General features: G+C 50.8%; 1 protein-coding gene across 2 annotated transcripts in view; it reads right to left on the reverse strand.

Moving 5' to 3' along the window:
• The window catches only part of LOC115140053 (tetratricopeptide repeat protein 28), a 259,236-nt gene that overhangs the window by 2,384 nt on the left and 241,796 nt on the right, over positions 1-15,056 (reverse strand). Inside the window, exons 18-23 of one of the 2 annotated variants that reach the window (XM_029678097.2) lie at positions 5,377-5,501; positions 5,047-5,278; positions 4,719-4,795; positions 2,106-2,129; positions 931-1,060; positions 138-245 (exon numbers count right to left, since the gene is read on the reverse strand). In XM_029678097.2, coding sequence (XP_029533957.1) covers positions 138-245; positions 931-1,060; positions 2,106-2,129; positions 4,719-4,795; positions 5,047-5,278; positions 5,377-5,501 — 696 coding nt within the window. The remainder of the gene's footprint in view (positions 1-137; positions 246-930; positions 1,061-2,105; positions 2,130-4,718; positions 4,796-5,046; positions 5,279-5,376; positions 5,502-15,056) is intronic. The other variant, XM_029678098.2, reaches the window with a different exon arrangement.

The following is a 15,056-nucleotide window of genomic DNA, read 5'->3' on the forward strand; positions in this document are numbered from 1 at the left end:
GAGAGGGGGAGAGCCAGGGGGAGGGGGAAGAGTGGGAAATAATTGTAAGGGTAAACATGTTATGGTATACAGTAATGTATTATGTATCAGTCAACTATAATCATTAATCACTGTGTATCTACAAATACAATACATACCAAACAGTGCCAGCAGGGACTGGAGGGCAAAGTGCATGGTGCGGCGGTTGGCTTGCTTGCCCGTCTTCAGTACCACCTCCTCCTGACCCACCTCACACAGGTCAAATCCTGCACACACACATGACAGTTACTCTACAAGCCTAGCACACATACAGCACACATACAGCACACATACCTGCCTAGCATACCTGCCTAGAGCACATACAGCACACATACCTGACAAGCACACATACAGCACACATACCTGTCTAACATACATACAGAACACATACAGCACACATACCTGCCTAGCATACACACAGCACACAAACCTGCCCAGCATACATACAGCACACATACCTGCAGCACACATACCTGCCTAGCATACATACAGCACACATACCTGTCTAGCATACATACAGCACACATACCTGCCTAGAATACATACAGCACACATACCTGCCTAGAATACATACAGCACACATACCTGCCTAGCATACATACAGCACACATACCTGCCTAGAATACATACAGCACACATACCTGCCTAGCATACATAGAGCACACGTACCTGCCTAGCATACATACAGCACACGTACCTGCCTAGCACACCTACAGCACACATACCTGCCTAGCATACAAACAGCACACATACCTGCCTAGCCTACATACAGCACACATACCTGCCTAGCATACATACAGCACACGTACCTGCCTAGAACACATACAGCACACATACAGCTGCTCCTACTACTTACAAATTAGGAAATTATATCCATTTGGATAATTATTTTATTGATATACTGTATCTCACCTAGTGCAGCCAGAAATTCATGGCAGCCTGGCAGTCTCCAGAGCTGCACACTGATGGACACTTGGATGGGCAGCAGAGAGAAGTCCTGCTCCTTCTCCCCTGTCTGAAGCTGGACCAGCACCTGGTGGAGCTGGAGGGACAGAAGAGGAGAGAAATACAGGAGGTCAGACAGGAGTAAAGGAGGAAGCTATATACCTTTAACTGGTCTATACCAACTTTTATGGACCTGAGTTGTTGATGGGATCAATTGCTACTGATAGACCAAGTGGATATACTTTTTAAGTAGTGAAGTAGAACAAAACTGACAAATGTGTGATGCTTGTGCTCAAGTCAACTGTTTTCCTCCATACACCAGTGTCATAAAATGACTTCCACCATGCCCATCTCTGTTGTGGCAGAGGAATGTTCATTTTTGGCAGGTTTAGTAACTCTGCCTCTGCCCTTTGACCCTGTTGATGTTAGTTCCCAGGGGATTGGCTCTTCAGCCTATCAGAACTACAGTAGTTTTACTGTGGAGGGTGGCACAGGGTGATTTAGATTAGGAGGGAACCATCTCCTCCTCCTCTGTGGGATTTGAACACGTGACCCCGGGCCACACTCACCCTCACTGTTTAGGGATTATTCAGCCTGGAACAGAGAAACCTTTGTCAAACTGACCTGAAGTAATGTCACCACTTGATTAATAACATTCCCTCTTCCCTTTCTCTTCTCTGTTCGTGCTCTGTTTGTTTATACGTGGAATGTTCATCCTTTCATCCTGACCTTGAGTGAACCAGGGTTGTGAACCCAAGAACACTCATAATGCTGCACTGCCCAGCAGTGGAATGTTGGCCCAAACAGCACTATAAACTTGGAGCTAGTAGAGGTCAGTAACTGGAACTGCATGAGACACGTTTAAGTTTCATTTATTTGCACCAAAGAAAATAAGTGATAGACAACAATACAGATAAAAACATTTAAAGGTGAGATTGGAAGCCCAAGGGCTTATATGAAAATCACACCACAAGAAAACGACATACAGTACATACTGTAAGTGCTAAAGAACAGAGCGTGCTTCACATGCATCTATTGCTCAGTTAAAGATGATGCAAGAGGATTGTGCTAGGTGGTTTAAAGCAGCAGTGAAATGGAGAGGGGTGGGATGAGGTGTAGAGGGGGAGGGGAGGCACACTTACCATTCCCACCATATTTTTAACAGCCTTCAGACCGCAAGTTTAGAGACAGGGGCAGGAGAGAGAGAAGAGGCTTTTAGTGCATGCATACATGACAGGCCATTCACAAAGAGCAGAGGAGACCAGGTCCAATGGGGACACAAAGGGCACACAGGGAAACAGAAAAACACCACTGTTGGGTAGTGTGTCATACATTAGACATATTACACAAAACCATTGAATCACCATACATAGTTGCCTATGCGGTGTGATGTCAGGAATACCTCATGTATCATACATGCTTGGAATGTTTCAAATGTTATGGTCAACACCAATGTTGAAACAAAAGCCCAAATCCCTTTCTGGATGGATGGCAACAACAACTGCCCGAGTTACACCAGGAACGCACAATCCCTCCATCAGTGCTCAGACAGTCCACAATAGGCTGAGAGAGGCTGGACTGGGGGCTTGTAGGCCTGTTGTAAGGCAGGTCCTCACCAGACATCACCGGCAACAACGTCGCCTATGGGCACAAACCCACCGTTACTGGACCAGACAGGACTGGCAAAAAGTGCTCTTCACTGACGAGTCGCGGTTTTGTCTCACCAGGGATGATGGTCGGATTTGCGTTTATCGTCGAAGGAATGAGCGTTACACCGAGGCCTGTACTCTGGAGCAGGATCGATTTGGAGGTGGAGGGTCCGTCATGGTCTGGGGCGGTGTGTCACAGCATCATTGGACTGAACTTGTTGTCATTGCAGGCAAATCTCAACGCTGTGCGTTACAGAGAAGACATCCCCCTCCCTCATGTGGTACCCTTCCTGCAGGGTCATCCTGACATGACCCTCCAGCATGACAATGCCACCAGCCATACTGCTCATTCTGTGCGTGATTCCCTGCAAGACAGTAATGTCAGCGTTCTGCCATGGCCAGCGAAGAGCCCGGATCTCAATCCAATTGAGCACGCCTGGGAATTGTTGTATAGGAGGGTGAGGGCTAGGGCTATTTCCCCCAGAAATGTCCGGGAACTTGCAGGTGCATTGGTGGAAGAGTGGGGTAACATCTCACAGCAAGAACTGGCAAATCTGGTGCAGTCCATGAGGAGGAGATGCACTGCAGTACTTAATGCAGCTGGTGGCCACACCAGATACTGACTGTTACTTTTGATTTTGACCCCTTTGTTCAGGGACACATTATTCCATTTCTGTTAGTCACATGTCTGTGGAACTTGTTCAGTTTATGTCTCAGTTGTTGAATCTTCTTATGTTCATACAAATATTTACACGTTAAGTTTGCTGAAAATCAACGCAGTTGACAGTGAGAGGACGTTTCCTCTCACTGGAGTTTATTTCTCAAGCAAGCTAGGACTGTCTTGGAGTGATCTGAGTGGGGAGGGGAAAACTTAAAACTAGTTGTTATTGGCAGAGGAGGTTTGGGACTCTCTTTGTTGAATTAATTCATGAATGAATGATTGATTGAATTAAATAATTCATTAATGAAATTGTATTTTAGTGTCAAATCTCCAGTTGGCAACCCATCCCTTAAGGAAACAATTGACACATAGGCAAACATTACAATGATTCACAGCGATAATTCAGTCAGTGATACCTCATAAAGAATGAAAAACAAAAATCTAGACATAATAGTAGATAAGGTTATCCAAGCAATAATAATAGCAATAATAATAGCAATAATAATAGCCCTATAGTAGTAAAAAGTACAAATAAAATAAAAACAACAGTAAACTTGACAGATCTCTATGACAAGGCGTATCATTCACCCAAGTTTCGTCAAGATCGGGCCAGTGGTGTCTGAGATATATTGTGTGACTATCGTATGTACATTTCATTACTATAGCTCTCCTCTCCTCTTGGGACAATCAGTACAATTTTGCAAATGTCAGATCTCTAAGCCAAGACGCAATGCTGTCTGATATATCGCGACTATTGTAAGAACATAATAACAGACGGAGACAGATCCACAGTCCCCTCCCCGATTTCATCGTGGGGGACAATACATACAGATAAATAAATACAGTAAAATGAACCGTTATTGGTCTATTACACAATGTATCGCCTGGTGATGTCACCAGGCAGGCTGAAACGCCACCCATACAAACAGGCTGATTAAAAGGTCCCGTGTAGATTGTATTTTCAAGCAACAACTATCAGGAAATAACACACTTTTACAGTGTTATTTTCATCAGCTGTTGTACAATATGGTACAAAACACAGGAACACTGAATTTTGACTGCACTGGGCCTTTAAGGGCTCCTGAGTGGCTCAGTGGTCTAAGGCATTGCATCTCGGTGCAAAAGGCGTCCCTACAGTCCCTGGTTTGAATCCAGGCTGTAAAACATCCGGCCGTGATTGGGAGTCCCATAGGGCGGCGCATAATTTTCCGTCATTGTAATTAAGAATTTGTTCTTAACTGACTTGTCTGGTTAAATAAAAGTTAAATTAAAAAAATATATATAAAAAAAATGAAGTAAGTCCCCAGCGGCTCAGATAATGGGAAGAGTCGGGTTTCTGTTTCCTTCATAACACACAACGTCTCCCTCTTTGGAGTTGCAAGACACTAAATACTAGACTCCAGTGGTGAGCAGTAACACTGTGCTGCTGTGGTGCTGGGGCCTACCCGGTTGATGAGCTGCTCTCCTGCCTCGGAGGCGGTGATGAGTTTACACAGGGCTTGGAGAGCTGGGGGCGGTAGACCTGGAAGACAAGATTAAAGCACATGGCTCATTATTCAGCATTCTTTCAAGCTGCATTTAATATACCATACATTCAGTAGAAGAGTAAAAAACTGTGTTGGTAAAAAGCACACAAAGCCACCTGATAAGCAGTATTGTAACTTTTGATATTCTATAGTAGAAAGATGGAGGCCCAGTTCATGTTTGGAGCTGTTCTCCATCTCACTGTCCTATCCCCAGTCCCATGTCCTCCTGCCAAGGCCCAGTGCCTACCAAGTATTGACTGCAGGGTGGTGCTACACTGCTGCAGCCTGTCTCCAGGGTCTGCTGTGGGGAAGAAAACAGCAGCAGGGATGCCGGTGCCAGCCGAGTCCAGGCGGAAGCCCACAGCGGTCAGCAGGGCATGCCAGCCTGGGACGCCCCCCACCTTGTTCTCCACACTCTGCTGGGACGTGTACATGGAGTTACGCTGGCCGTTCTGAATCCTCTGGAGAGACTTCTCCACCTGGTGGGGACAGGGAGATTTAGACTAATGTAAGAGTGTGTGTGTGTGTGTGTGTGTGTGTGTGTGTGTGTGTGTGTGTGTGTGTATTTGACCCTCACAAGGTGCAGTAAGACCCGCAGAGCATCCCGTGCTCTCTCTGGATACTGTAGGATCTCTGCTAGTGCCTGGCCAATCAGGGACGAGGGGCTGTTCAGCTTCACATCATTACCAATCAGCATGTAGCCTGGACAGACACACCCACAAGATCAACAGGAAGGAGAGGAAAAGAGAGATGCAGACAGTGAGAGTCCAGTTGGGTAAACAGAAAGTAATTATGACACAATTGGGAACATGGGTGAACTGGGATCTACTCAGTTGGAGGTGACAAACCAAGCCAATCTGATTGTGTGGAAGTAGGTAGAATGTCCCTAACCTGCCCAGTTGGAGGGGTGGGAGTACTGAGTGTGTGGAAGTAGAATGTCTCTAACCTGCCCAGATGGAGGGGTGGGAGTACTGAGTGTGTGGAAGTAGAATGTCTCTAACCTTCCCAGTTGGAGGGGTGGGAGTACTGAGTGTGTGGAAGTAGAATGTCCCTAACCTGCCCAGTTGGAGGGGTGGGAGTACTGAGTGTGTGGAAATAGAATGTCCCTAACCTGCCCAGTTGGAGGGGTGGGAGTACTGAGTGTGTGGAAATAGAATGTCCCTAACCTGCCCAGTTGGAGGGTGGGAGTACTGAGTGTGTGGAAGTAGAATGTCCCTAACCTGCCCAGTTGGAGGGGTGGGAGTACTGAGTGTGTGGAAGTAGAATGTCCCTAACCTGCCCAGTTGGAGGGGTGGGAGTACTGAGTGTGTGGAAGTAGAATGTCCCTAACCTGCCCAGTTGGAGGGGTGGGAGTACTGAGTGTGTGGAAGTAGAATGTCCCTAACCTGCCCAGTTGGAGGGGGTGGGAGTACTGAGTGTGTGGAAATAGAATGTCCCCAACCTGCCCAGTTGGAGGGGGTGGGAGTACTGAGTGTGTGGAAATAGGTAGAATGTCCCTAACCTGCCCAGTTGGAGGGGTGGGAGTACTGAGTGTGTGGAAATAGAATGTCCCTAACCTGCCCAGTTGGAGGGGTGGGAGTACTGAGTGTGTGGAAGTAGAATGTCCCTAACCTGCCCAGTTGGAGGGTGGGAGTACTGAGTGTGTGGAAGTAGAATGTCCCTAACCTGCCCAGTTGGAGGGGTGGGAGTACTGAGTGTGTGAAAATAGGTAGAATGTCCCTAACCTGCCCAGTTGGAGGGGTGGGAGTACTGAGTGTGTGGAAATAGAATGTCCCTAACCTGCCCAGTTGGAGGGGTGGGAGTACTGAGTGTGTGGAAGTAGAATGTCCCTAACCTGCCCAGTTGGAGGGGTGGGAGAACTGAGTGTGTGGAAGTAGGTAGAATGTCCCTAACCTGCCCAGTTGGAGGGGTGGGAGTACTGAGTGTGTGGAAGTAGGTAGAATGTCCCTAACCTGCCCAGTTGGAGGGGTGGGAGTACTGAGTGTGTGGAAGTAGAATGTCCCTAACCTGCCCAGTTGGAGGGGTGGGAGTACTGAGTGTGTGGAAGTAGAATGTCCCTAACCTGCCCAGTTGGAGGGGTGGGAGTACTGAGCGTGTGGAAGTAGGTAGAATGTCCCTAACCTGCCCAGTTGGAGGGGTGGGAGTACTGAGCGTGTGGAAGTAGGTAGAATGTCCCTAACCTGCCCAGTTGGAGGGGTGGGAGAACTGAGTGTGTGGAAATAGAATGTCCCTAACCTGCCCAGTTGGAGGGGTGGGAGTACTGAGTGTGTGGAAATAGAATGTCCCTAACCTGCCCAGTTGGAGGGGTGGGAGAACTGAGTGTGTGGAAGTAGAATGTCCCTAACCTGCCCAGTTGGAGGGGTGGGAGTACTGAGTGTGTGGAAGTAGAATGTCCCTAACCTGCCCAGTTGGAGGGGTGGGAGTACTGAGTGTGTGGAAGTAGGTAGAATGTCCCTAACGTGCCCAGTTGGAGGGGTGGGAGTACTGAGTGTGTGGAAGTAGAATGTCCCTAACCTGCCCAGTTGGAGGGGTGGGAGTACTGAGTGTGTGGAAGTAGAATGTCCCTAACCTGCCCAGTTGGAGGGGTGGGAGTACTGAGTGTGTGGAAGTAGAATGTCCCTAACCTGCCCAGTTGGAGGGGTGGGAGTACTGAGTGTGTGAAAATAGGTAGAATGTCCCTAACCTGCCCAGTTGGAGGGGTGGGAGTACTGAGTGTGTGGAAGTAGAATGTCCCTAACCTGCCCAGTTGGAGGGGTGGGAGTACTGAGTGTGTGAAAATAGGTAGAATGTCCCTAACCTGCCCAGTTGGAGGGGTGGGAGTACTGAGTGTGTGGAAGTAGAATGTCCCTAACCTGCCCAGTTGGAGGGGTGGGAGTACTGAGTGTGTGGAAGTAGAATGTCCCTAACCTGCCCAGTTGGAGGGGTGGGAGTACTGAGTGTGTGGAAGTAGGTAGAATGTCCCTAACCTGCCCAGTTGGAGGGGTGGGAGTACTGAGTGTGTGGAAGTAGAATGTCCCTAACCTGCCCAGTTGGAGGGGTGGGAGTACTGAGTGTGTGGAAGTAGAATGTCCCTAACCTGCCCAGTTGGAGGGGTGGGAGTACTGAGTGTGTGGAAGTAGAATGTCCCTAACCTGCCCAGTTGGAGGGGTGGGAGTACTGAGTGTGTGGAAGTAGAATGTCCCTAACCTGCCCAGTTGGAGGGGTGGGAGTACTGAGTGTGTGGAAGTAGAATGTCCCTAACCTGCCCAGTTGGAGGGGTGGGAGTACTGAGTGTGTGGAAGTAGAATGTCCCTAACCTGCCCAGTTGGAGGGGTGGGAGTACTGAGTGTGTGGAAATAGAATGTCCCTAACCTGCCCAGTTGGAGGGTGGGAGTACTGAGTGTGTGGAAATAGAATGTCCCTAACCTGCCCAGTTGGAGGGGTGGGAGTACTGAGTGTGTGGAAGTAGAATGTCCTAACCTGCCCAGTTGGAGGGGTGGGAGTACTGAGTGTGTGGAAGTAGAATGTCCCTAACCTGCCCAGTTGGAGGGGTGGGAGTACTGAGTGTGTGGAAGTAGAATGTCCCTAACCTGCCCAGTTGGAGGGGTGGGAGTACTGAGTGTGTGGAAATAGAATGTCCCTAACCTGCCCAGTTGGAGGGTGGGAGTACTGAGTGTGTGGAAGTAGAATGTCCCTAACCTGCCCAGTTGGAGGGGTGGGAGTACTGAGTGTGTGGAAGTAGAATGTCCCTAACCTGCCCAGTTGGAGGGTGGGAGTACTGAGTGTGTGGAAATAGAATGTCCCTAACCTGCCCAGTTGGAGGGGTGGGAGTACTGAGTGTGTGGAAGTAGAATGTCCCTAACCTGCCCAGTTGGAGGGTGGGAGTACTGAGTGTGTGGAAGTAGAATGTCCCTAACCTGCCCAGTTGGAGGGGTGGGAGTACTGAGTGTGTGAAAATAGGTAGAATGTCCCTAACCTGCCCAGTTGGAGGGGTGGGAGTACTGAGTGTGTGGAAATAGAATGTCCCTAACCTGCCCAGTTGGAGGGGTGGGAGTACTGAGTGTGTGGAAGTAGGTAGAATGTCCCTAACCTGCCCAGTTGGAGGGGTGGGAGTACTGAGTGTGTGGAAGTAGAATGTCCCTAACCTGCCCAGTTGGAGGGGTGGGAGTACTGAGTGTGTGGAAGTAGGTAGAATGTCCCTAACCTGCCCAGTTGGAGGGGTGGGAGTACTGAGTGTGTGGAAGTAGGTAGAATGTCCCTAACCTGCCCAGTTGGAGGGGTGGGAGTACTGAGTGTGTGGAAGTAGAATGTCCCTAACCTGCCCAGTTGGAGGGGTGGGAGTACTGAGTGTGTGGAAGTAGGTAAATGTCCCTAACCTGCCCAGTTGGAGGGGTGGGAGTACTGAGCGTGTGGAAGTAGGTAGAATGTCCCTAACCTGCCCAGTTGGAGGGGTGGGAGTACTGAGTGTGTGGAAATAGAATGTCCCTAACCTGCCCAGTTGGAGGGGTGGGAGTACTGAGTGTGTGGAAGTAGAATGTCCCTAACCTGCCCAGTTGGAGGGGTGGGAGTACTGAGTGTGTGGAAGTAGAATGTCCCTAACCTGCCCAGTTGGAGGGGTGGGAGTACTGAGTGTGTGGAAGTAGAATGTCCCTAACCTGCCCAGTTGGAGGGGTGGGAGTACTGAGTGTGTGGAAATAGAATGTCCCTAACCTGCCCAGTTGGAGGGGTGGGAGTACTGAGTGTGTGGAAGTAGAATGTCCCTAACCTGCCCAGTTGGAGGGGTGGGAGTACTGAGTGTGTGGAAGTAGGTAGAATGTCCCTAACCTGCCCAGTTGGAGGGGTGGGAGTACTGAGTGTGTGGAAGTAGGTAGAATGTCCCTAACCTGCCCAGTTGGAGGGGTGGGAGTACTGAGTGTGTGGAAATAGAATGTCCCTAACCTGCCCAGTTGGAGGGGTGGGAGTACTGAGTGTGTGGAAGTAGAATGTCCCTAACCTGCCCAGTTGGAGGGTGGGAGTACTGAGTGTGTGGAAGTAGAATGTCCCTAACCTGCCCAGTTGGAGGGGTGGGAGTACTGAGTGTGTGGAAGTAGAATGTCCCTAACCTGCCCAGTTGGAGGGGTGGGAGTACTGAGTGTGTGGAAATAGAATGTCCCTAACCTGCCCAGTTGGAGGGGTGGGAGTACTGAGTGTGTGGAAGTAGGTAGAATGTCCCTAACCTGCCCAGTTGGAGGGGTGGGAGAACTGAGTGTGTGGAAATAGAATGTCCCTAACCTGCCCAGTTGGAGGGGTGGGAGTACTGAGTGTGTGGAAGTAGAATGTCCCTAACCTGCCCAGTTGGAGGGGTGGGAGTACTGAGTGTGTGGAAGTAGAATGTCCCTAACCTGCCCAGTTGGAGGGGTGGGAGTACTGAGCGTGTGGAAGTAGGTAGAATGTCCCTAACCTGCCCAGTTGGAGGGGTGGGAGTACTGAGCGTGTGGAAGTAGGTAGAATGTCCCTAACCTGCCCAGTTGGAGGGGTGGGAGAACTGAGTGTGTGGAAATAGAATGTCCCTAACCTGCCCAGTTGGAGGGGTGGGAGTACTGAGTGTGTGGAAATAGAATGTCCCTAACCTGCCCAGTTGGAGGGGTGGGAGAACTGAGTGTGTGGAAGTAGAATGTCCCTAACCTGCCCAGTTGGAGGGGTGGGAGTACTGAGTGTGTGGAAGTAGAATGTCCCTAACCTGCCCAGTTGGAGGGGTGGGAGTACTGAGTGTGTGAAAATAGGTAGAATGTCCCTAACGTGCCCAGTTGGAGGGGTGGGAGTACTGAGTGTGTGGAAGTAGAATGTCCCTAACCTGCCCAGTTGGAGGGTGGGAGTACTGAGTGTGTGGAAGTAGAATGTCCCTAACCTGCCCAGTTGGAGGGGTGGGAGTACTGAGTGTGTGGAAGTAGAATGTCCCTAACCTGCCCAGTTGGAGGGGTGGGAGTACTGAGTGTGTGGAAGTAGAATGTCCCTAACCTGCCCAGTTGGAGGGGTGGGAGTACTGAGTGTGTGGAAATAGAATGTCCCTAACCTGCCCAGTTGGAGGGGTGGGAGTACTGAGTGTGTGGAAATAGAATGTCCCTAACCTGCCCAGTTGGAGGGGTGGGAGTACTGAGTGTGTGGAAGTAGAATGTCTCTAACCTTCCCAGTTGGAGGGGTGGGAGTACTGAGTGTGTGGAAGTAGAATGTCCCTAACCTGCCCAGTTGGAGGGGTGGGAGTACTGAGTGTGTGGAAGTAGAATGTCCCTAACCTGCCCAGTTGGAGGGGTGGGAGTACTGAGTGTGTGGAAATAGAATGTCCCTAACCTGCCCAGTTGGAGGGGTGGGAGTACTGAGTGTGTGGAAGTAGAATGTCCCTAACCTGCCCAGTTGGAGGGGTGGGAGTACTGAGTGTGTGGAAGTAGAATGTCCCTAACCTGCCCAGTTGGAGGGGTGGGAGTACTGAGTGTGTGGAAATAGAATGTCCCTAACCTGCCCAGTTGGAGGGGTGGGAGTACTGAGTGTGTGGAAGTAGAATGTCCCTAACCTGCCCAGTTGGAGGGTGGGAGTACTGAGTGTGTGGAAGTAGAATGTCCCTAACCTGCCCAGTTGGAGGGGTGGGAGTACTGAGTGTGTGGAATAGGTAGAATGTCCCTAACCTGCCCAGTTGGAGGGGTGGGAGTACTGAGTGTGTGGAAATAGAATGTCCCTAACCTGCCCAGTTGGAGGGGTGGGAGTACTGAGTGTGTGGAAGTAGGTAGAATGTCCCTAACCTGCCCAGTTGGAGGGGTGGGAGTACTGAGTGTGTGGAAGTAGAATGTCCCTAACCTGCCCAGTTGGAGGGGTGGGAGTACTGAGTGTGTGGAAGTAGAATGTCCCTAACCTGCCCAGTTGGAGGGGTGGGAGTACTGAGTGTGTGGAAGTAGGTAGAATGTCCCTAACCTGCCCAGTTGGAGGGGTGGGAGTACTGAGTGTGTGGAAGTAGAATGTCCCTAACCTGCCCAGTTGGAGGGGTGGGAGTACTGAGTGTGTGGAAGTAGAGAATGTCCCTAACCTGCCCAGTTGGAGGGGTGGGAGTACTGAGTGTGTGGAAGTAGAATGTCCCTAACCTGCCCAGTTGGAGGGGTGGGAGTACTGAGTGTGTGGAAATAGAATGTCCCTAACCTGCCCAGTTGGAGGGGTGGGAGTACTGAGTGTGTGGAAGTAGAATGTCCCTAACCTGCCCAGTTGGAGGGGTGGGAGTACTGAGTGTGTGGAAGTAGAATGTCCCTAACCTGCCCAGTTGGAGGGTGGGAGTACTGAGTGTGTGGAAGTAGAATGTCCCTAACCTGCCCAGTTGGAGGGGTGGGAGTACTGAGTGTGTGGAAATAGAATGTCCCTAACCTGCCCAGTTGGAGGGGTGGGAGTACTGAGTGTGTGGAAGTAGAATGTCCCTAACCTGCCCAGTTGGAGGGGTGGGAGTACTGAGTGTGTGGAAGTAGAATGTCCCTAACCTGCCCAGTTGGAGGGGTGGGAGTACTGAGTGTGTGGAAGTAGAATGTCCCTAACCTGCCCAGTTGGAGGGGTGGGAGTACTGAGTGTGTGGAAGTAGAATGTCCCTAACCTGCCCAGTTGGAGGGGTGGGAGTACTGAGTGTGTGGAAATAGAATGTCCCTAACCTGCCCAGTTGGAGGGGTGGGAGTACTGAGTGTGTGGAAGTAGAATGTCCCTAACCTGCCCAGTTGGAGGGGTGGGAGTACTGAGTGTGTGGAAGTAGAATGTCCCTAACCTGCCCAGTTGGAGGGGTGGGAGTACTGAGTGTGTGGAAATAGAATGTCCCTAACCTGCCCAGTTGGAGGGGTGGGAGTACTGAGTGTGTGGAAGTAGAATGTCCCTAACCTGCCCAGTTGGAGGGGTGGGAGTACTGAGTGTGTGGAAGTAGAATGTCCCTAACCTGCCCAGTTGGAGGGGTGGGAGTACTGAGTGTGTGAAAATAGGTAGAATGTCCCTAACCTGCCCAGTTGGAGGGGTGGGAGTACTGAGTGTGTGGAAATAGAATGTCCCTAACCTGCCCAGTTGGAGGGGTGGGAGTACTGAGTGTGTGGAAGTAGGTAGAATGTCCCTAACCTGCCCAGTTGGAGGGGTGGGAGTACTGAGTGTGTGGAAGTAGAATGTCCCTAACCTGCCCAGTTGGAGGGGTGGGAGTACTGAGTGTGTGGAAGTAGGTAGAATGTCCCTAACCTGCCCAGTTGGAGGGTGGGAGTACTGAGTGTGTGGAAGTAGGTAGAATGTCCCTAACCTGCCCAGTTGGAGGGGTGGGAGTACTGAGTGTGTGGAAGTAGAATGTCCCTAACCTGCCCAGTTGGAGGGGTGGGAGTACTGAGTGTGTGGAAGTAGGTAGAATGTCCCTAACCTGCCCAGTTGGAGGGGTGGGAGTACTGAGTGTGTGGAAGTAGGTAGAATGTCCCTAACCTGCCCAGTTGGAGGGGTGGGAGTACTGAGTGTGTGGAAATAGAATGTCCCTAACCTGCCCAGTTGGAGGGGTGGGAGTACTGAGTGTGTGGAAGTAGAATGTCCCTAACCTGCCCAGTTGGAGGGGTGGGAGTACTGAGTGTGTGGAAGTAGAATGTCCCTAACCTGCCCAGTTGGAGGGGTGGGAGTACTGAGTGTGTGGAAGTAGAATGTCCCTAACCTGCCCAGTTGGAGGGGTGGGAGTACTGAGTGTGTGGAAGTAGAATGTCCCTAACCTGCCCAGTTGGAGGGGTGGGAGTACTGAGTGTGTGGAAGTAGGTAGAATGTCCCTAACCTGCCCAGTTGGAGGGGTGGGAGAACTGAGTGTGTGGAAATAGAATGTCCCTAACCTGCCCAGTTGGAGGGGTGGGAGTACTGAGTGTGTGGAAGTAGAATGTCCCTAACCTGCCCAGTTGGAGGGGTGGGAGTACTGAGTGTGTGGAAGTAGAATGTCCCTAACCTGCCCAGTTGGAGGGGTGGGAGTACTGAGTGTGTGGAAGTAGGTAGAATGTCCCTAACCTGCCCAGTTGGAGGGGTGGGAGTACTGAGTGTGTGGAAGTAGAATGTCCCTAACCTGCCCAGTTGGAGGGGTGGGAGTACTGAGTGTGTGGAAATAGAATGTCCCCAACCTGCCCAGTTGGAGGGTGGGAGTACTGAGTGTGTGGAAGTAGAATGTCCCTAACCTGCCCAGTTGGAGGGGTGGGAGTACTGAGTGTGTGGAAGTAGAATGTCCCTAACCTGCCCAGTTGGAGGGGTGGGAGTACTGAGTGTGTGGAAGTAGGTAGAATGTCCCTAACCTGCCCAGTTGGAGGGGTGGGAGTACTGAGTGTGTGGAAGTAGAATGTCCCTAACCTGCCCAGTTGGAGGGGTGGGAGTACTGAGTGTGTGGAAGTAGAATGTCCCTAACCTGCCCAGTTGGAGGGGTGGGAGTACTGAGTGTGTGGAAGTAGAATGTCCCTAACCTGCCCAGTTGGAGGGGTGGGAGTACTGAGTGTGTGAAAAATAGGTAGAATGTCCCTAACCTGCCCAGTTGGAGGGTGGGAGTACTGAGTGTGTGGAAGTAGAATGTCCCTAACCTGCCCAGTTGGAGGGGTGGGAGTACTGAGTGTGTGGAAGTAGAATGTCCCTAACCTGCCCAGTTGGAGGGGTGGGAGTACTGAGTGTGTGGAAGTAGGTAGAATGTCCCTAACCTGCCCAGTTGGAGGGGTGGGAGTACTGAGTGTGTGGAAGTAGAATGTCCCTAACCTGCCCAGTTGGAGGGGTGGGAGTACTGAGTGTGTGGAAGTAGAATGTCCCTAACCTGCCCAGTTGGAGGGGTGGGAGTACTGAGTGTGTGGAAGTAGGTAGAATGTCCCTAACCTGCCCAGTTGGAGGGGTGGGAGTACTGAGTGTGTGGAAATAGAATGTCCCTAACCTGCCCAGTTGGAGGGGTGGGAGTACTGAGTGTGTGGAAATAGAATGTCCCTAACCTGCCCAGTTGGAGGGGTGGGAGTACTGAGTGTGTGGAAGTAGAATGTCCCTAACCTGCCCAGTTGGAGGGGTGGGAGTACTGAGTGTGTGGAAGTAGAATGTCCCTAACCTGCCCAGTTGGAGGGGTGGGAGTACTGAGTGTGTGGAAGTAGAATGTCCCTAACCTGCCCAGTTGGAGGGGTGGGAGTACTGAGTGTGTGGAAGTAGAATGTCCCTAACCTGCCCAGTTGGAGGGGTGGGAGTACTGAGTGTGTGGAAGTAGAATGTCCCTAACCTGCCCAGTTGGAGGGGTGGGAGTACTGAGTGTGTGGAAGTAGA

The sequence above is a fragment of the Oncorhynchus nerka genome, linkage group LG13 (assembly GCF_034236695.1).
Source record: "Oncorhynchus nerka isolate Pitt River linkage group LG13, Oner_Uvic_2.0, whole genome shotgun sequence".
NCBI lineage: Eukaryota > Metazoa > Chordata > Actinopteri > Salmoniformes > Salmonidae > Oncorhynchus > Oncorhynchus nerka.